This window comes from Rana temporaria, chromosome 3 (assembly GCF_905171775.1).
Source record: "Rana temporaria chromosome 3, aRanTem1.1, whole genome shotgun sequence".
NCBI lineage: Eukaryota > Metazoa > Chordata > Amphibia > Anura > Ranidae > Rana > Rana temporaria.
Window position 1 is genome coordinate 43,490,495 of NC_053491.1, and position 22,872 is coordinate 43,513,366.

The 22,872-nt window shown below is 43.3% G+C and overlaps 1 protein-coding gene across 1 annotated transcript in view; it reads left to right on the forward strand.

The window, feature by feature from the left end:
• The first annotated feature begins 13,602 nt into the window (after positions 1–13,602).
• Positions 13,603–22,872, forward strand: part of SEMA4B (semaphorin 4B) — a 117,077-nt gene continuing 107,807 nt past the window's right edge. The window contains exon 1 of the mRNA XM_040342462.1: positions 13,603–13,896. Within this exon, the coding sequence (XP_040198396.1) occupies positions 13,794–13,896 (103 nt within the window). The 5' untranslated portion in view covers positions 13,603–13,793. The remainder of the gene's footprint in view (positions 13,897–22,872) is intronic.

Sequence of the window (22,872 nt, forward strand, 5' to 3'; positions counted from 1 at the left end):
CATGCTCAAATATCTGAGGGGTGCAGTTTGGCATGTCTGCCCTGGACTCTAGATTACCTTGTCCCGGCACTGCATCCCCTCCCCTTAAATTAGATGTCAAGAGCCACCCCACCATCAGAAGTTGAGTCCCCCACTCTCCCTTACATCATAGTGCATCCCCTTTCCTTATGCTGCTGCTGGGAAGAAGCTGGATGCATTGCTTAAAAGCAGAAAGTAGGGGTCTGGAGGAGGACAAGAGGAGGGCTGGAGCTCTCCTGCAGCTGCCAGAGAGGTGCGAGGGCCACATGAAATGGCCTGGAGGGCCGGATTCGACCCGCGGGCCTTGTGTTTGACACCTATGGTCTACAGGAAGGGGGATTAGGGTGGCGGGGTGCCAAATACTGGAACCCATCCCCTATAGGGCTCTCTCTGTAGCAGATGGTTGAAGAAAAAGGAGGAGAAGCCGACTTTCATCTGCTGCAAAGAGAGCCATACAGGGGATGAGATCCCAGTAAATTGCCCCAACCGCCTCGATCACTGTCCCTGCCCACATCCTTTTCCCCCTGCTGCCAGAGTTCCCCATACAGGAGGACCGGTGATACCCCCATATCGATGGCCTGACCACATATACAAGAAAATGTGTTATAACATTTTACCGTTAAAATGGACTGAATGCTAAATGACAGGTATGGCCACGCTCCGTATAGAAAATTGACTGCTAAAGACATGACCTATAATAATTCCAGGTATCAATACTACAAAACTATCTTTTCACCTATTCTTTGTTATATGCAGGAAGATGAGTCAGCCTGCATCAAGCTAAGCAGGATATGTAAATAGGTCAGATACAAGTTGTAGCAACAAATTGCAAATACATATTTTGTCCTTCTTATACTAAAAAACAAAAGTCAAACTTGCTCATTGAGTTCAATAGTGCAGCACCAACAACTGCCAGTGCCAGGCCCGGACTGGCCATAGGGCATACCGGGCATATGGCCATAGGGAATATCGGGCATATGCCTGGTGTGGCCGCGGCGGACCACGGGCCCGCATGTCACATCTCCCCCCAGTGTAACATGCAGGGGGTCCAGAAGCTGTTAGGGGGGTGTCCTGTGTAACAAACTGTGGGGGGCTGCGTAATGTAAAGAAGTCCAGAGGTGCGGTGCTATGTAATGTAAAGGGGGTCCAGAGGTGTAGGGTGCTGTGTAATGTAAAGGGGTCCAGAGGTGCAGGGTGCTGTGTAATGTAACGGGGTCCAGAGTGCAGGGTGCCTGTGTAATGTAAATTGCTTTGTAGACACTATGGCCCGGATTCACGTAGAGCGGCGCATCTTTAGACCGGCGTAGCGCATCTCATATGCGCTACGCCAACGTAAATCAGGGAGGCTAGAACAGTATTCACAAAGCACTCGCTCCCAAACTTGCGCCGGCGTAACGTAAATTGGCTGGCGTAAGCCCGCCTAATTCAAAGTAGGAAGGTAGTGGGCGTGATCTATTAAAATCAAGCGTGACCCCATGTAAATGAAGGGCCGAACGAACGGCGCATGCGCGCGCATGCTCAGAATCACGTCGCATATACTCCCTAAGATACGACGGCTCAATGCCTACGACGTAAATGTAACCTACGCCCAGCCCCATTCACGTACGACTTACGTAAACGACGTAAAATACGACAGCTGTTCCGACGTCCATACCTTTGCATGGGCTGCGCCTCCTATATGGTGGTTTATCTTTACGCCGGACATACGCCTTGCGTAAACGGCGTAGATTACAGCGACGGGCGCAAGTACGTTCGTGAATCGGCGTATCTCGGTCATTTGCATATTCGACGCGTAAATCAATGGAAGCGCCCCTTGCGGCCAGCGTAAATATGCGCCCAAGATACGATGGCGATGACCTTGTACATAGGGACACAGCATCGGTCCACCTCCCCAGTCAGTCCCCTCCCCCCACACAGTTAGAACACACCCAGGATACACATTTTAACCCCTTCCTCACCCCCTAGTGTAACCCCTTCACTGCCAGTCACATTTATACAGTAATTAGTGCATTTTTATAGCACTGTTCGCTGTATAAATGTGAATGGTCCCAAATTTGTGTCAAAAGTGTCCGAAAAGTCCGTCGCAATATCGCAGTCCCAATAAAAATCGCAGATCGCCGCCATTACTAGTAAAAAAATAATAATAAAAAAAATCATAATTCTGTCCCCTATTTTGTAGGCGCTATAACTTTTGCGCAAACCAGTCGCTTATTGCGATTTTTTTTTTTTTTTTTTTTTTTTTTACAAAAATACGTCGGCCTTACTGAGAAAAAAAATATTTTTTTTAAAAAAAAAATTGGGATATTTATTATAGCAACAAGTAAAAATATATATATCTTTTTTAAATTGTCGCTCTTTTTTTGTTTATAGCGCAAAAAAATAAAAACCGCAGAGTTGATCAAATACCACCAAAATAAAGCTCTATTTGTGGGGAAAAAAGGACGTCAATTTTGTTTGGGAGCCACGTCGCACGACTGCGCAAATGTCAGCTAAAGCGACGCAGTGCCGGAAGCTGAAATTTCGCCAGTAAGCAAGTGGTTAAGGGGGCAAATCTTCAGGTCTGTAAGTGGGACTTTTTAGCTGCGTTATGATACATTGGGGTTTAGCCCAGGTTCACACTGAGCTGCGGGAATGAAGTCGTGCGAGTTCACTCCCGCTTGTGAGTCCCGCTTTCGGACGCGATTTTCAGAGACATCTGTGCAATGTAAATCGTGGCCCGAAATCGCAAAAAGTAGTACAGAAACGACTTTTTGAAATCGGTGCAGCGCCGCAGATGCGGCGTCGCACCGATTAGGATGGCGCCATTGCCGGCAAATGCCACCGATTTGACATGTTAAAGTGGAGGTTCACCCAAAAACTTAGGGCCAGATTCACAGAAGAGATACGCCGGAGTATCTACTGATACTCCGGCGTATTTTCAAATTTGCCGCGTCGTATCTTAATTTGTGATTCACAAACAAGATACGATGGCTTTTGGCTAAGATCCGACAGGCTTACGGCTTCGTACGCCTTCGGATCTTAGGCTGCAATACCTCAGCCGCCGCTGGGTGGAGTTTGCGTCGTTTTCCAGCGTCGGGTATGCAAATTAGCTTTTACGGCGATCCACTAAGGTTTTCGCGTTCGTTACGTCGTCGCTAGTAATTTTTCTCCCGTCGCAAAGTTAAGCATGCTTAACTTTAGATGAGCCATATTAAAGTATGGCCGTCGTTCCCGCGTCGAATTTCAAATTTTTTTTTTTTTTTGCGTAAGACATCCGGGAATACGAAAGTACGTTACGCACGTCGCCGTTCAAAAAAATTATGTCACTTCGCGCAAAGCACGGCGGGAATTTCAAAACGGAGCATGTGCAGTACGTCCGGCGCGGGAGTGCGCCTAATTTAAATGGTACACGCCCCATTTGAAGTGGCGGGCTTGCGCGGACGCCTTTACGTTACACCGCCGTAAGTTTACACGCAAGTGCTTGGTGAATCAGGCACTTGCGCTGAAAACTTGCGGCGGTGTAATGTATAGACGATACGTTACACCGCCGCACTTATATGTGAATCTGGCCCTTAATTTTTAACATTAGATTGATGCTCATTTTGTCTAGGGGAATCGGGTGTTTTTTTTTAAATCGAAGCAGTACTTACCGTTTTAGAGAGCGATCTTCTCCGCCGCTTCCGGGTATGGGCTGCGGGACTGGGCGTTCCTATTTGATTGACAGGCTTCCGACAGGCTTCCGACGGTCGCATACATCGCGTCACGAGTAGCCGAAAGAAGCCGAACGTCGGTGCGCAGGCGCCGTATAGAGCCGCACCGACGTTCGGCTTCTCGTGACGCGATGTATGCGACCGTCGGAAGCCTGTCAATCAATAGGAACGCCCAGTCCCGAAGACCATACCCGGAAGCGGCGGAGAAGATCGCTCTCTAAAACGGTAAGTACTGCTTCGATTTAAAAAAAAAAACCTGATTCCCCTTCACAAAATGAGCCTCAATCTAATGTTAAAAAAAAAATTGGGGTGAACTCCCGCTTTAAATGCATGTCAAAATGCGCCAGTGTGAACCCGGGCTTAAAGTGATGCTAAAGTATTTCCTTTTTTTTTTTTTTTTTAAAGTAATCCATACATACCGCTGTATTCTATTTATCATGAGATTATTTCTTACTTGTGTAAAAGCACGTCCCTAAGAAAGTGTGAATGGCAATTTATTGGAGTGACATCAGAGGACAGGCGGTAACACTACTCCTATCGCTGTGGCTGCCTCCAAAGTCTATCCGGCATGGGTGGGGAAGGCGTGTTCTAGTCAAAGTCCAAACGCTTTTTAATCTACCATTCCCTGTAAGCACTACACTTTATTTTCCCTTCAATTAGTTTTTATGGAAACCGTGATTTATTTGACAAGCACTCTGTATTTTAAAGCGAGCTTTGTACCTTAAACTTCCATTAGCGGGCGTTTAGTGTTTAACAGGTGTTGATTTGGCCTTTTTCTTCCCCGGAAAGGGGAACAGAACTGACACCCATTTCAAGTCATGAAGAGGTGGAATCCAGAAAATAAAGCAGCTCACGCATTTTACTGGCGCAGTGTCAGCTCGTCTAGACTCCGCTGCTTTCTTAAACAATAAAAAAGCAATAAATAAAATAATCCATCCATTGTAAAAGTGTGATTTGATCGCTACTACGCGGAGAGGCCCAGGGAAAGCCGATACCCAAACATTTGCACTGTACTATCAAACACTGTTGGGTTTTGCAGCTGGCACGGCATCGTGTGGAAATATACCCCCTGAGAACATATTAATGTATTCATGAGGATTACACTTTTATATTCTTTCTTAGCGGTTCGTGTTTTTTTTTTTTTTTTTTCTGCAAAAAGATTCAAAATGTAACAGATTCTCAGACATTCGTACTTTAAATTTGAATACGATTTTTTTCTCTATATTTTATTTGCTGACAAATTTCTATATATTTTTTTTTTTTGTAAAAACATAAAAAAAATTAAATAAAAAAAATGGCACACAGGACAAACAATGCAATGGGGAGGGTTTACTGCAGGCAAATAGACTAATTTTCCTTAGTAAATGTAAATATAGCGAAGCTTCACTTTGTAAATAATTTTTAATCACATGTAAGAATAAAAAAATAAAATTAAAAAGATCAGCACACGGGACAAACAATGCAATGGGGTGGATTTACTAAAGGATAATACTAAAGGATAATAGATTGTTAACTTTGCGAGTGCAACTAGACTAATTGTAAATATGGCGGAGCTTAACTTTGTAAAGAATATTCAATCAGATGCAAGAATAAAAAATAAATCAGAACACGGGACAAACAATGCAACGGGGTGGATTTACTAAAGGATAAAAGATTGTTAACTTTGCGAGTGCAACTGCACTCATTTTCTTTAGTAGGTGTAAATATGGCGGAGCTTCACTTTGTAAAGAATATTCAATCACTGCAAGAATAAAAATAAAATAAAAAGATCAGCACGCGGGACAAAACAATGCAATGGGGTGGATTTACTGCAGGCAAATAGACTGTGCACTTTGCAAGAGCAATTGCACTAATTTTCCTTAGTGAATGTAAATATAGCGAAGCTTCACTTTGTAAAGAATTTTCAATCAGATGCAAGAATAAAAAAAAAAATCAGCACATGGGACAAACAATGCAATGGGGTGGATTTACTAAAGGATAATAGATTGTTAACTTTGCACAATGTAAAACAGGTATTTGCACCACTTCCGGGTATAGATTGCTGTGCATTTCTGTTGCCCGCCAATCATGACAAACTTGCGCTGAGTTTGGAGGTCCATTTAGAATGAATGCCACCCAAATGTGCAGTGCATGTTTTGCAGCGATTGCCATGTGAATTGGAATCACAGGAGTCGCAGTGATTTTGCCCCATGGTTCCAAATTGTGACATGTGAATGGGGCCTCAAAGCAGAACTCAACCGCTCCTAAATGACCTCCCCACCCCTGTCCTGCTTCGCCATTTTTGATGGTGCACCACCAGCAGTGGCGGCTGGTGCTCAACATTTTTGGGGGGGCGCAAACAAACAAAAAAAATCAATTGCAGCCTCACTGTGCCATCAAACGCAGCCACTGTGCCATCGAAAGCGGCCACTGTGCCCAGCAATTGTCACCACTGCACTGTGCCCAGCAATTGTCAGCACTGTGCCCAGCAATTGTCACCACTGTGCCCAGAAATTGTCACCACTGCACTGTGCCCAGCAATTGTCACCACTGCACTGTGCCCAGCAATTGTCACCATTGTGCCCAGCAATTGTCACCACTGTGCCCAGCAATTGTCACCACTGTGCCCAGCAATTGCCGCCAGATTGCTTCCCCGTCCCCCAGCACCTACCTTTCTCGGGTCAGCCATGCTCCCTCAATGTTTTCTCCCATGTCCCGCCCTCGATGTCGCTTCAGCCAATCAGGTTACCTGTAACCAGACCCGGTGAACCTGATTGGCTGAGACGAGTGTCAGTGTTACCCAGGGAACGCACACCCCCTGCGTCCCCTGGTTAACTATTTGGAAGACGATTAGAGCCCACAGGCTGTAATCGGAAAGCCTATCAGAGCCGCTGGCTCTGATAGACACTTCCACAGCCAACCACCTGCTGTTATTCAGATGGCCGGCGCTCATCAGGGGGCTGGCCATCTGAATAGTTGGGCGGCAGCGGTGACAATACATAGAAAATCATGCACTGCATGAATCTCTATGTATTGTACACCTGACGGCGCAGGGGAGAGAGGGGGCGGCGCTCCTGTGCCTACTATGGAAGCACCGCCGCTGACCACCAAGTTTTTTCCAAGCATTTGGGAGCTGGCAGAGGCCAGTGATGCATCTGTGCACGAGCGTTGTAGTGCCCCATGGCATTTCTGTGCATGTGTGGACACCTGCCAAAATCCAAGTGGACGTCAATTGACGTCCGCCCCTTTGCGCGTTCCCCGCGCGCGCTCCAGAGCGCGCAGCGGGGAAACTCTGTGTTGGCCGTGTCCCTTGGACACAGCCAATTACAGATCGCCGCGAACGGCCAATCAGAGTGGCCATTTGCGATGCGATCTGTGCGGCCAATGAGAGATGATCTCATATGTAAACATATGAGATCATCTCTCATTGCCGTTTTACACAGAGACAGCGGTGCTGTCTCTGGAGAGGAGACCGATCTGTGTCCCTTGTACATAGAGACACAGATCGGTCACCCCCCCCCAGTCACCCCCCTCCCCCCACACAGTTAGAACACAATGCAGGGAATACATTTAACCCCTTCCTCACCCCCTAGTGTTAACACCTTCAATGCCAGTCACATTTATACTGTAATTAGTGCATATTTATAGCACTGATTGCAGTATAAATGTGAATGGCGCCAAAATGTGTCAAAAGTGTCCGATGTGTCCGCCATAACGTCGCAGTCCCAATAAAAATCGCAGATCGCCGCCATTTCTAGTAAAAAAAATAAATAATAAAAATAATAATTCTGTCCCCTATTTTGTAGGCGCTATAACTTTTGCGCAAACCAGTCGCTTATTGCGATTTTTTTTTTTTTTTTACAAAAATATGTAGAATAATACGTATCGGCCTAAACTGAGGAAAAAAAATGTGTTTTTTTTTTTTTTAAATTGGGATATTTATTATAGCAACAAGTAAAAAATATTGTATTTTTTCAAAATTGTCGCCCTTTTTTGTTTATAGCGCAAAAAATTAAAACCGCACAGGCGATCAAATACCACCAAAAGAAAGCTCTATTTGTGGGGGAAAAAGGACGTCAATTTTGTTTGGGAGCCACGTCGCACGACCGCGCAATTGTTAGTTAAAGCGACGCAGTGCCGGAAGCTGAAATTTCACCTGGGCAGGAGGGGGGTGTATGTGCCCAGTAAGCAAGTGGTTAAAAAGAAAAAGAAAAAACACATTGGAATTCATGCGTCCGGTGCCCTGCATGTAAATTAGGGCCCTGATCTATACAAAGGCACACGTTTACCCAAGTACTGGTTATACTGGCTATTGCTTTCAATAGCTGGCTACACACTAATAGATTTCTAAACAAATGTACATCCATACGAATATTCCCATTACTAAAGGGAAAAAAGACTGATCACTTTGTAGGGAAGTTGCACTTTGCAAGGGAATTTTCCTTAGTAAATGAGGTGACGTTTCACTTTGTAATGAATACCCAATCGTGTGCAAGGAAGATTTAGGGCCAGATTCTCGTACATCGATCCGCGTATCTATAGGCGGGCGTAACGTATCCGATTTACGTTACGCCTCCGCAACTTAGACGGGCAAGTGCTGTATTCTCAAAGCACTTGCTCCGTAAGTTGCGGCGGCGTAGCGTAAATCGGCCGGCGTAAGCCCACCTAATTCAAATGTGGAACAAGGGGGGCGTGTTTTATGTAAAATATCCATGACCCGACGTGATTGACGTTTTTCACGAACGGCGCATTCGCCGTCCGTGGACATATCCCAGTGTGCATTGCCCCAAATACGCCGCAAGGACGTATTGGTTTTGACGTGAACGTAAATTACGTCCAGCCCCATTCACGGATGACTTACGCAAACGACGTAAAATATTCAAAATTCGACGCGGGAACGACGTCAATACTTAACATTGGTACGCCCCGCATGTACGCCACCATATAGCAGGGGTAACTTTACGCCGGGAAAAGCCTAACGTAAACGGCGTATCTGTACTGCGTTGGCCGGGCGTACGTTCGTGAATTCGCGTATCTAGCTGATTTACATATTTCTAGGCGTAAATCAGCGTACACGCCCCTAGCGGGCAGCGTAAATATGCAGTTACGATCCGACGGCGTAAGAGACTTACGCCAGTCGGATCTAACAGAAATCTATGCGTAACTGATTCTAAGAATCAGGCGCATAGATACGACGGCACAACTCAGAGATACGACGGCCTATCTGGAGATACGCCGTTGCATCTCCTTTGTGAATCTGGGCGACAGCATTTTTTCTTGCACATGATTGGATGATAGAAGTCAGCAAAGTTTCACCTAATTCATTAACCGTCTCTCGTTCTGGGACGCCCAGCATGGCGATCGCGGCCGCGTCGTGTTGCTAGGACATGGTGTGACCCCGATCTCTGTAAAGAGCCGCGGCCGTGGCTCTTTAACCATGTAATTGGCTGTGTCCAATCACAGCCGGTCAAATGTAAACACGAGAGATGCCGGTAATCGACGCTCCTCGCCTCACACTGAGTGCCAGCAATCAGTGCCCACAAGTGCCAGCAATAAGTGCCCATTAGTAATGCCAGTAAGTGCTGGCCATCACTGCCACCCATCAATGCCAATCAGTGCCCACCAGTGCCACCCATTAATGCCGCTTATCTGTGAAGCCCAGCAGCATTGTCTGGAGGCAGGGAAGTGTTACATGAACTAGCAGATTTGTATACACTAACAAATTGAAGCCAAGCTCCAGCTCACATTTTAGAAGCCATTACAGCAAACATTTGTTCCCCCTTTTAGGATAAAGGTTTTACATAAATAAAACTGATAATTGTAAGCAGGGCTGGAACAAGAGGTGGGCAGGAGGGCCGGCTGCCCTGGGCACTGTGGTATCATGTGAGGTGGGGGGGCACCACAAGGAGATTGGGGAGGGGGAATTTGGGGGGCAGCAGTTGCTCTGGGAGGGGAGATTTAGAGAGGAGTGCTAGGAGTGGTGAGTTAGAGGGATTTGTGTTGGGACGAGGGATGGGGGGGGGGATTTTTGCTAGGGGGGGGGTTGTGCTAGGATGGGGGAAGTGGAATTTGTCCAGGGAGGGGGGATCTGGAGTTTGGACAGAGGATTTGTACTTGATGGGGAAATTTGAGGGATAGAGGATTTGTGCTAGGAGGGGGGCATACTGGGAGAGAGAATGTGAGGGCAAAGATTTGTGCTGGGAGGGGGAATTTCAGCAGGGGGAAGATTTGTGCTGGTAGGAGGGGGAATTTCTGCTTAGAGGGTAAGCATGCTTTTTTTTGGGGGGGGGGGGGGGCATGGGAATTTTGCTGATACAGGATTAGGGTGCCCACGTGTCCCGGATTGCCCGGGACTGTCCCGCAATTGACATGTCTGTCCCTGGTCCCGGCACCTTCATTCCAGGACAATACAATGTCCCGGAATAAAATAGAGGACACAGTTACCCCCTACTAACTAGTAACTACATTTCCGGAACTGGTTTCTAGGGCCAGCGCTGCCTGGCATCTTGCAACCAGTGACAATTTACTCTCAGACAGTGAGGTCGGGAGCGAGGCCTGTGCCTAGTGCAGCACTACTATCCCCACCCACTTTGGCACCGCCTCCTTCTCCGGCACCTAGCTGCAAGCAGCAGGGACTGGTGTGATCTTCACTCTCCAGATAGCGACTCCACTCCTTTCCTGCAATGCACGGGGCTCATGCAAAGGTAGTGACAGCAGTACTATGGGTGGCAAGCGGCACTGCATCTGATGGCAAGTGGCACATTCAGCTGACAAATAACCCACTGCCAAATTCCCCATCAACCCCCGAGACTACATTTCCCCCGTCAGGGACACCCCGTCCCCCTCACCTTCCCCAAAAAAAGATGAGGGGGACGGGGTGTCCCTGAATGGCAGTTTGGAGATGTGGTCACCCTATACAGGATGCTCATACATCTTGGGGTGGGCGCAATTTGACATGTTCGCCCTGGGCTCTAGATGACCTTGTCCCAGCACTGATTGTAAGCATCCCTGTCACAGGGAGCTGGTTTGTCTCAGCACTCTAATTGTTACATTTGCAGGCCAGCTTGTTCTGTTGAAAAACAACAGACTTACTAGGCCAGATCACTAGATGAAAATAAAGGAATCGCAACTAGATGTGGTGTGAATTCCCAGCAAATTCGCTTCTGTGATCTGATTCTGGTGCGGACAAAAAAGGGTCCTGCGCGAGTTTGGTGCGATTTGAGCTATACGAAATCATGGCTCAAATCGCACCCCAGAGACACTGCATGTAATTCGCACATTAATGTGATGCGATTCCTGTGCAAACTACACGCGGTGTCCCGGACCGCATGAGTGTGAACCCGGGCTAAGAAAGAAAATGCAGCCATCCCATCTAAGAATTGGCAAGCTGCAATATAATAAATATTTGCTTTGGGGTTTAACCGCTTCCTGCCTGCCGCACGTCATATGAGGTTGTCGGGTTTGAGCGGTGAGATCTGAATGCTGCCTGCAGGTACAGACATCATTCACATATCTTCTTTCAAAGCTGGCGATTCCCTACACCAAGGATCCTCAAACTACGGCCCTCCAGCTGTTGTGGAACTACACATCCCATGAGGCATTGGAAAACTCTGACATTCACAGACATGACTAGGCATGATGGGAATTGTAGTTCCTCAACAACTGGAGATTCGTAGTTTGAAGACCCATGGCCTACACCATAAGAATGATCATAGCGGCTGTTCAGCTGCCTGATCGTTCTTACAGGCAGCTGTAAGGCTGGTGCTTCTACCCACTCACCCCTGTCGCCAGTGAGTCGGAGAAAAGAACCGCTGGCGCCGCATGCTGACCAGAGAGATTTTCGGCGGACCAGAAGGCCCTGGAGTCTCGTTCGGGGGCCGGGCGCATTGTTATGACGTCACGCCCAGGTCCTGCATTTGAAAAAATGGCCGGCACCTCGGTTCGGAAGCTGAGATCTTTTTTTAATTATTTTGCTACAAAAATTGCTACACAAATACGTTGCAAGATAAAAACTTGCAACGACCGCCATTTGATTCACTAGGGTCTTTGCTAAAAAATAATAAAAAAAAAAACATATTCTGGGGTAGATTCACGTAGAATGACGTATTTTTGTGCCGGCGTAACGTATCCTATTTACGTTACACCTCCGCAACTTTTACAGGCAAGTGCCGTATTCTCAAAAGAAAGTTGCGGCGGCGTAGCGTAAAGAGGCCGGCGTAAGCCCGCCTAATTCAAATTGTAAAGAGGTGGGCGTGTGTTATGTAAATTAACCATGACCCGACGTGATTGACGTTTTTCACGAACGACGCATGCGCCGTCCGTGGAATTTCCCAGTGTGCATTGCTCCAAAGTACGCCGCAAGGACGTATTGGTTTCGACGTGAATGTAAATGACGTCCAGCCCCATTCACGGACGACTTACGCAAACGACGTCAATTTTTGTCGCAGGAACGACGGCCATACTTAACATTGGTACGCCGCATATACGTCTCATATAGCAGGGGTAACTTTACGCCGGGAAAAGCCTAACGTAAATGGCGTAACGGTACTGCATCGGCCGGGCGTACGTTTGTGAATTCGCGTATCTAGCTGATTTACATATTCTAGGCGTAAATCAGCGCACACGCCCCTAGCGGCCAGCATAAATATGCAGTTACGATCCGACGGCGTAAGAGACTTACGCTGGTCGGATCCAATAGAAATCTATGCGTAACTGATTCTATGAATCAGGCGCATTGATACGACCGGCCAGACTCAGAGATACGACGGTGTATCTGGAGATACGCCATCGTATCTCTTTTGTGAATCTACCCCATAATGTTTGGGGATTCTATGTAATTTTCTAGCAAAAAAAAAAAAAGAGATGATTTTTACATGTAGGAGAGAAATGTCAGAATTGGCCTGGTAGACAAGTGGTTAATACCGCTTTAAGGTAAGTCGTGTCAGTTGAGTTTTTTCTTTTTTTTTTGTAATCTCAGGCTTTATTAATTATTCTTGTGCCTAAATTTCAGCTTTTTTAGAAGAAATAAAAAAATGTGCTTGCTATTCTGGTTTACATGTTTATTAATTAAAAAAACTATCTATCTATCTATCTATCTATCTATCTATCTATCTATCTATATATATATATATATATATATATATATATATATATAAAAAAAATTATAAATATATATATATATATATATATATATATATATATATAAAAAATTATAAAATATATACAGTATATATATATATATATATATATATATATATATATATATATATAAAATAAACCAAAAATAATAATTAAAAACTGTATTACTATATATATATATATTAAGTATATAAAAAAAAAAATATATATATATATATATATATATATATATATATATATATATATATAAAATTATAAAACATACATATATATATATATAAAATAAACAAAAAAGAATAATAAAAAACTGTATTACTATATATATATTTTTTAAATATAGTATATATAAAAAAAATATATATATATATATATATGTGTATATATATATATATATATATATATATATATATATATATATATATATATATATATATATATATATATATATATAAAATAAACAAAAAAGAATAATAAAAAACTGTATTACTATATATATTTTTTTTAAATATAGTATATATATTTAAAGAATAATGAAAAACTGCTCCAAGTGTCTCTACAGCCCAAACTTTTCAATACAAAGGACTTTTAGAATATTTGTGGAAGTTTTGTGTTTAGAAATAATGATGAAGGTACAGGGGGGAGGATTACCTGCCTCTCACCTCTTGTTACCCAATAACCTTGCTGAGTTGTTTTTTAAAGCTCCATTTATTTGTGACAGGTCACCCAGGAGGAGGAGAGGAGGAGGAGAGGAGGAGGAGAAGGAGGAGAGGAGGAGGAGTCCAGTCCTCCAGATGGGCGGTCTCTTCTCTGCACTCAGCAAACTTTTCAGTCTTCTTCTTGATCATCAGAGAGAGTAAATCTCCGAGCAACTCCGGAGCCCGCCGCCCCTCCGCCTGGAATTACACAACTCCCCCCGATCTGTGGATTATACAAACCAAGGGCAATCCTCATCTCCTGCCAGGCTGGGCTATGGAGAGCTGGGCATGGATCTTTGTCATGGCACACACGCTGGCCACCCTTCTGCTGGCTCACTCTACAGAGGAGGTCGTTGCTAGGCTCACCTTGCAGTATGGTAAGTGCTGGCAGGAGGGGTTAATGATAGGGGGGGGGGGGGAGGGCCCCTGCTGGGTGCTGGGGAGTTACCCGGGGTGACAGTTCTGTGTATACAGGACCTTCCAATCACTACAACTACTACTGATTGTTTCTATAACTTCTCATGTCCCATCTACACTCCATGTACAAGATCTATACGTGTTACATTGTATACAAGATCTATACACCAAGAGAGAACTTGTTACATTGTATACGATATATATACCAAGAGAGAACTTGTTACATTGTATACAATTATGTGTGTTGTGTCACTGGCGCTCATCAATATTATTTTTATCAATATTATCAGGTGATCTGCTGCAGTATTAGTGAATCACTTCTAAAAAGGAGTGTAAAATTATGAAAAAAATAGGTATATGTGTGTGTACATATGTTACTGCGCTGATCCTATAGATTAACAGTGTGAATCTAATACACCAGTGAATTTGTATATGCTCCCAAAAAATATGTCTACTATCATATACAAATTCACTGGTGTATTAGATTCACACTGTATACAATATCTATACCAAGATAGAACTTGTGTTACATTGTATACAATATATATACCAAGAGAGACCTTATTACATTGTATACAATATCTATACCAAGAGAGAACGTGTTACATTGTATACAATATCTATACCAAGAGAGAACTTGTTACATTGTATACAATATCTATACCAAGAGAGAACTTGTTACATTGTATACAATATCTATACCAAGAGAGAACTTGTTACATTGTATACAATATATATACCAAGAGAGAACTTATTACATTGTATACGATATATGCATAGGCGTGCGCACAGGGTGTGCCAGGTGTGCCTGGGCACACCCTAATCACTCTGTGTTGTGCAGATTGCGCCGAAATATACTGCGTTAAACATGCACTAACGCACAGAAAAATACAGCATTAAACGGCACATAACACACCGAAATATACAACGTTAAACGTGCACTAATGTACAGAAATGTGCTGCATTAAACGTGCAGTAACACACTGGAATATACTGCGTTAAACATGCAGTAATGCACAGAAATATACTGCGTTAAGCGTGCAGTAACGCACAAAAATGGGCCCCTGATATTTCACCAAAGCTCCCCAATGGGGCTCCTAAAATAAAATAAATATATATAATAAAAAAAAAATACTGACACTGTCCACTGACCTACTGACACCGTCCACCACTCTGCTGACACCATCAGTATACTGTATATACACATGCAAATATGTTTGAGCTTTGGGGTGCACACCTTAATGCAATAGGCTGCGCACACCTATGGATATATATATATCAAGAGAGAACTTGTTACATTGTATACGATATATATATCAAGAGAAACCTTGTTACATTGTATACAATATATACACCAAGAGAGAACTTGTTACATTGTACACAATTACAATATATATATATATATATATATATATATATATATATATATATATATATATATATATATATATATATATATCTCAAGAGAGAACTTGTTACATTGTATACAATATTTATACCCAGATACATTTCTACTATATCTATACCAAGATAGAAGTTGTTACATTTATACAGCTATACCTTGTTACATTGTGTACAATATGTATACTGATATATAACTTTTTACATTATATACAATATTTATACTAATATTTACCTTGTTACATTATGTACAATATTTATATCAAGATAGAACTTGTTACATTTATACCAAGATAGAACTTGTTACATTGTGTACAATATTCATACCAAGTTAGAACTTGTTACATTTTATATACAATATTTATACTAATCTATAACTTGTTACATTATATACAATATTTATACTAATATATAACTTGTTACATTATATACAATATTTATACTAATCTATAACTTGTTTGTAGACAATATTTATACCACAATACTTTCCCTACTATACACCAAGCTATAACTAATACAGAATACTTTATGACGCCCAAAGGAAAATTGGGAAATTGTTACAACACAGACACACTTAACAAAAGACAACACAAAATCACAACAAGAGACTGAACAAGATGCAAAAAACACAATACACTTACCAATAACATCCATTAACACCAAATAACAACAAAAAATGACACTACAAATAAAACATCCATATAATTAAAATACAACAGAATAAATAAAGTAAATTTAAAGCAACAGGCAAACTACCAAATACAAATAACACAGCACTTTCTCTAACACCACCCCAGATAATAACCAACACAATACCAACATACGATAACAACAACACATTGTTACATAGTTGTTATGGTGGCCATTCATGCTTCAATTTTATTATCCGATCAAATCTACAATTAAATAGGCATAGCTTGTTTTCTGATCGATTTGGACTCAGCTTCGTTGTTATTCGATCAAGCTGAGTCTGGAGCAGATCAGCAGCGCACATGGTGGCCATACATGCTTCCATTTTATTATGCAACCGGTGTGAGATCCAATCAAAACGATCAAATTGGAAACAAATTGATTAGCCATGACCAATTTAGGCTTGGGTTTGATCAGGTTCAATCCAACCATGGGGATCAACCAGGGGAGAAAATGATTGATGGTTTTGCATTGATTAGTTGCTCTGAGTTGCTTTGTTAGTGAATATGATGATATTTGAATGAATCAGATTATGAGATTATATGGTGGAAATGATCGAAACAATCTATTTAGCAAACGATCGAATAGGCACACGTTCCCTTCCCTTGGATTTAGAGACGACTTAGATGGGATTCAATCAGACTGGGTTGAATGGCTAAGGTGTCAAATGATCAATCGTCTTCCACCGATCAGCAGCACTGGGATACTTTGTTGATGAATACGATCGTCTTCGGGTTATGAGGTTACATGGTGGAACAAGAGATGCAATCAATGGTTTATGATTGTAAGTTAAAGAGCAGAGTCCATTTCCCCATGTGTGGCATGTTGATTGGGGTTGTTGACTATAGATCGATTTTTCCTATCGGAATAGAACAATCGCTAGAGAAATCCGGTATTTATCAAAGTGTGTATGGCTACCATTATTCAGGTGGAAGAAAGACAAAAGTCCATTTAGTTGACTGAATATGTGTGATAGGAAGATCAAGTGCTTTTCTGAACGTAGGTCAACTGAGTGTACAAGTACACAATACCGTGCAGCCATAGTGCAGTTGCTATCACACTTCTGGTGGTGTACACAATACAGTGCATCCGTAGTGCAGTTACTACTACACTTCTGGTGGTGTACACAGTACACAATACAGTGCATCCGTAGTGCAGTTGCTGCTACACTTCTGGGGGTGTACACAGTACAGTGCAGCCGTAGTGCAGTTGCTACTACACTTCTGGTGGTGTACACAGTACACAGTCGTAGTGCAGTTGTATACAGTATTTATACCAAGATATACCGTATTTATCGGGGTATTGCGTATTCGGACAGGAATCGGATTGCGTAGGTGTGAATACCCATGCGATCCGATTCTGGTGCGGACCAAAAAAAAGTGTCCTGCATACAATCTGTATGGCTGAATGTGCATCGCACAGACATTGCATGTGATCTGCACAGCAGTACGATGCGAATCCCATGCGATGGCTGACATCACAGCAGCGTGAACCCGGCCTGAATGTGCAGCGTTGCGGTGGGCTTGCCGTCTGCCAACTTCTATAAGTCAGGTGAGCTTTGCCACTGTCACGAAGCATTGCGCCTGCAGCATGTAAACACCCCTGTCTGCTGCCTATTGCGGCTTAAGGGGAGGCGGTTGGCAGGCTGCAAAAAATGCAGCTCAACAGCGCCCCTCAACCACAAGTCTAAATGAAGCCTAATACAAAGATATCATTTGTTACATTTCTAGCCCAGTAGGGTCACATGCACACTGAAATAAGCAGGTCTGGACTGAGTGTTACTCTGAGCTGTGTGCGTTCACAGACATAAACCAGGTGTTCAGTATTCCAGGCATGCGTCCCTGAACCTATAGGACCTCAGCAACAAATAGTACTCAGTACAGCATCCAGCTGCAGCGTATTTCAGCTCTTTATAGATAGGCTGCAGGCACTGCACCTGCCCTCCCCGGGCACACGGACACACCAGTATTGGACGCAAACAGGCTTAGCGCCCAGCATGCATGTGGCCTACAGCCTTCTTAGAACAGAAGGTATTCTCATATCCCATTCCATATCACAGAATTAAAGGATTATTCCTCATTCCAGAAGAGTGGACCCGTTCCTGTATATGCCCCCCCCCCCCTGCTGACCCTCCTGTCCAAATGTAAAACACAATGTGATAGAATGGAAGGCCGCACAGGCCCCCCCAAAACCATTGGTGGTTACTGTAATGCTTCTATTACATTAGTGGTCAGTGTAAACCCCTATTACATTGGTGGCCAGTGATCACACCCTCCCCTCCCCCCAGCACTGCCTCTGATCCCAGGAGTCTATTGATGGGTCCCCTCACCTCCCCCAGTGCATGGTGCGCAGACAGTGAGGAGATGATGTTCTGTAACCTCTAGCAACCAATCAGTAAGCAGTAATGATGTGCAGTAACCTCTAGCAACCAATCAGTGAGCAGTATTGATGTACAGTAATATCTAGCAACTAATCAACAAGCATAAATCATTTGCTGTAACCTCTAGCAACCAGTCAGTGAGCGGTAATGATACACTGTAACCTCTAGCAACCAGTCAGTGAGCAGTATTGATGTACAGTGATAACTAGCAACTAATCAACAAGCATAAATCATTTGCTGTAACCTCTAGCAACCAGTCAGTGAGCAGTATTGATGTACAGTAATATCTAGCAACCAATCAACAAGCATAAATCATTTGCTGTAACCTCTAGCAACCAGTCAGTGAGCGGTAATGATACACTGTAACCTCTAGCAACCAGTCAGTGAGCAGTATTGATGTACAGTAATATCTAGCAACCAATCAACAAGCATAAATCATGTGCTGTAACCTCTAGCAACCAGTCAGTGAGCGTTAATGATACACTGTAACCTCTAGCAACCAGTCAGTGAGCAGTATTGATGTACAGTAATATGTAGCAACCAATCAACAAGCATAAATCATTTGATGTAACCTCTAGCAACCAGTCAGTGAGCGTTAATGATACACTGTAACCTCTAGCAACCAGTCAGTGAGCAGTATTGATGTACAGTAATATATAGCAACCAATCAACAAGCATAAATCATTTGCTGTAACCTCTAGCAACTAGTCAGTGAGTGGTAATGATACACTGTAACCTCTAGCAACCAGTCAGTGAGCAGTATTGATGTACAGTAATATCTAGCAACCAATCAACAAGCATAAATCATTTGCTGTAACCTCTAGCAACTAGTCAGTGAGCGGTAATGATACACTGTAACCTCTAGCAACCAGTCAGTGAGCGTTAATGATACACTGTAACCTCTGGCAACCAATCACAATTGATGCCTGGTCTGATTCAGTAAACAGATTTTGAGTCTAGCTGCTATTTATTGTATGTCTCAGAGCAGATGGAGAGCAAAACTGCATATAGGGGGGGCCCAAAAATATCTTTGCCCAGGGTCCAATCAATATTAAAGATGGCCCTGGTGTGCTTTCATAAAGTGCCCCAAACCCTCAAGATTTAACAGAAGTGCGTCTCCCTAGTTTGAGGTCGAGGGCCACATCAGAGGGCTTTGAGGGCCACAGGTTGGGCACCCCTGGATTAAAGCAATGAAAAAGCCCTTACAAGTATTTATACCAAGATATAACTTGTTACATATTTACTAATATTTTTCTAAACCTGTAACTTGTTACATGTATATCATATTTATTATTATTTATTACAAGGTATTATTATGTTATACCTTGTTACATTTATATCATATGTTTTATACCTTGTTACATTTATACAAATATTGATCAAAGTGAATAACTTCTACAAGAAGTTTTTCAACAACCTTGTTTGTCGGCGATAGAACAAGTCAGATTCTTGCTTCATTATCTGTTGTGTAGTTGGCTCTGGGCACACCCTGGCCTTTAGATCCCTTGTTATTATTATTCTAATGGGCTCAGATTGCCTCTGGTTGGGTGACCTGTGACTGTACTGCAGGCTGTGTTGATAAGTAAAGTGTGGATCTCTTTCATCCCCCCCCCCCCCCCCCATACCTTCAGCACATTAACTCCTTCATTCCTGAACACCTTGGCTTCCTCTCCAGCAAGCTCACAGCAAATAAACCGCTAAAGCTGCAGAAAATATTGCTGTATTACAAAAGCATTTAAAGTATAAGGCCTCATGCACACCGCACATTAAAATTACGTTATAAAAACGGCGAAAAGGATTTAGATTTAGCCCAGGTTCACAATGGGCTGCGGGAGTGAAGCCGTGCGACTTCAGCTGAACTCGCGCAATTTTACTCCCGCTGGCAGTCCCGATTTCGGCTGCAATTTCAGAGACATCTGTGCAGGTTTCTGCACAGATGTCAATGTAAATTGCGGCCCGAAATCGTAAAAAGTAGTACAGGAACTACTTTTTGTAATCGGTGCAGCGCCGCAGTTGCGGAGTCGCACCGATTAGGACGGTGCCGTTGCTGGCAAATGCCGCCGATTTGAGATGCGATTTGACATCTCAAATCGTACCAGTGTGAACCAGGCCTTAGAATGGGAATGCAAATATAAGACACCACATCCCAATACGGAGATACAAGTACAGGGTATGAGATCACAGGCCCCCGGGATCTGAAGGTGTCAAAAGAATAACAACCAGAAAAAACAAATTGACCAAAATGGATTTAGAAATATAGAAAAAACTTTTATTACAAAAGATAGATTAAAAAAACATGAGATCAATACAATCCATAATTCAATTGTTTCCTTAAGGCTCCATTCACACCTAGGCGTTTTTACGCCCGACGCTATTGCAGCCTGAAATACGCTGGAGGGGTGATTTAACATTGTCGGCTATGGAGATGGTTCACATCTCCACGCTGAACAACGAAACGCCGTACGCCTGAAGCTCAAAACAAATCCCTGACCCTTTTTTTCAGGCGGCTTCGGCGTTCGGCCATAGCCGACAATGTGTAAATCACCCCTCCAGCGAAAACCGCTGTAAAAAACGCTGCGTTTTGACGCGGCAAATCGCGGGACAAAACGCCGCAATTTGTCGCTGCAAATCGCGGTACAATACGCTGCGTTCGGGTGTGAATGGAGCCTTATACAGCATTTGTGCAGACAATACCAAATTGCTCTCTACATGTTTCGCTCGGAAGAGCTTCTTCAGGAGTTATCATGGCGTTCTAAAAACGGCAGTAGCTTTGCAGTTTTTGCAATAACGTTTTTTTTTTGCGTTTTTTTTTTCGAGAAACATCAAAATCGTCCAAAAACGCTGCTGAGCGTTTATTGACGTTTATCATCGTTTTACTTTGTAAAGTGCTACGCACACAGTTGGCACTATAGAAATGAATCCACTGTTATAGTAATAATGATCTTGGATGTGTCCATTGATTTCTACTCACTTGTAAGATTTTTATTTGGAGTAGAAGGGAGCAGAATAAGGAATCACGTAGCTGACGCTGAAACATGAACAGTATATGAGAGCCGTATATAAATATTAATGAGCGCTGTCACATCTGTCACATGTCACCCTTGCTCCTCTCTGGATGACTGTACATGTATCGTATATCTCATATTGTGTATCAAAGACGACAATATAGGAATAGCATTTTTTTTCCTCCCATCTCCCAGTACTGGTCATTGTGCCATAAGGAGACGCGGTATATAGTTGGGTGGGAGGTATATAATAGGCTCAGGTCATAAATATTAGGAATAACTTGTCTATTTTGGTGAAGTGGTGCCCAGCTGTCTTCTGTGCTCAGCAGCCTTCATCTGCTCCCTGTGGCTCCTGTTTTTCTTTTACAAGTGAGTGTGGACGGGAGTTGTTTGCTTCTGGAAAATAACATTAAAAAAAACCAAATAAACAAAAATGAAGTATAGAGGCGCAAGATATAATCCTGCCTAAAGCGGGTACACATGATGAGGTTATCGGACTAACGATTGTCAGTTTTTTTGTTTTTTTTTTGCATGCAAATCTCCATCTCAAAAATGAAGGGGTTACTAAAGTCTGAAAATTCTCATACTACGGAATAAAAATTCGGAAGTGATTTAATGTGTTGTATTTGTATTCAGAGGCGGCTCTAGGCTTTGTGAGGCCTTAGGCAAAACTTGACATATGGCCCCACTCATGCCCATGATGGTAAAAATAATTCAAGGACAAGAGCCTCTTCCCGACAACCCTGGCAGGTGGTTTAGGGGGTTTTCGGGCAGGGGGCTTATCGGAATATGGAAGCCCCCTTTAAAAAGGTGGCCCTAACCCCTTAGTTATTAAAGAGCAGGATCTAGGGGCCACCTTTTTAAAGGGGGCTTCCATATTTCGACCCAAAATAAGAATGCCACTTCACTAAGCTACGAGTAAGCATCACACGATGTGAAACATGTCAGCCATCCCTTTCCTTTTGTTCACTTCTTTTTGACTGCAACATTGTTGGTTGTTTTTTTGTTTTTTTTGGATTTCACTTGCTGAATAAAGATATCGGTTTAAGGAGTGCGGCAGTCCAGGACTCCTTTTCATCCCATCCACTTCACTGGTTGCATGCTTGTTTCAAATCAATCAAGTACAATAATGGGAATCTGTAAGGAAAGGATTAGGCCTCGTACACACGGCCGAGGAACTCGACGTGCCAAACACGTCGAGTTCCTCGGCCAGTTCAGCCCTGAAGCCGCCGAGGACCTCGGCGGGAGGAGAGCTCCCATAGAACAACGAGGAAATAGAGAACATGTTCTCTATTTCCTCGCCGAGGTCCTCGTCGGCTTCCTCGGCCGAAAGTGTACACACGGCCAGTTTCCTCGGCAGAATTCAGCCAGAAACTCGGTCGGAAGCTGAATTCTGCCGAGGAAACTGGTCGTGTGTACGGGGCCTTATACAAGCCACCATTCCTAGCTTGTTTTTGAAG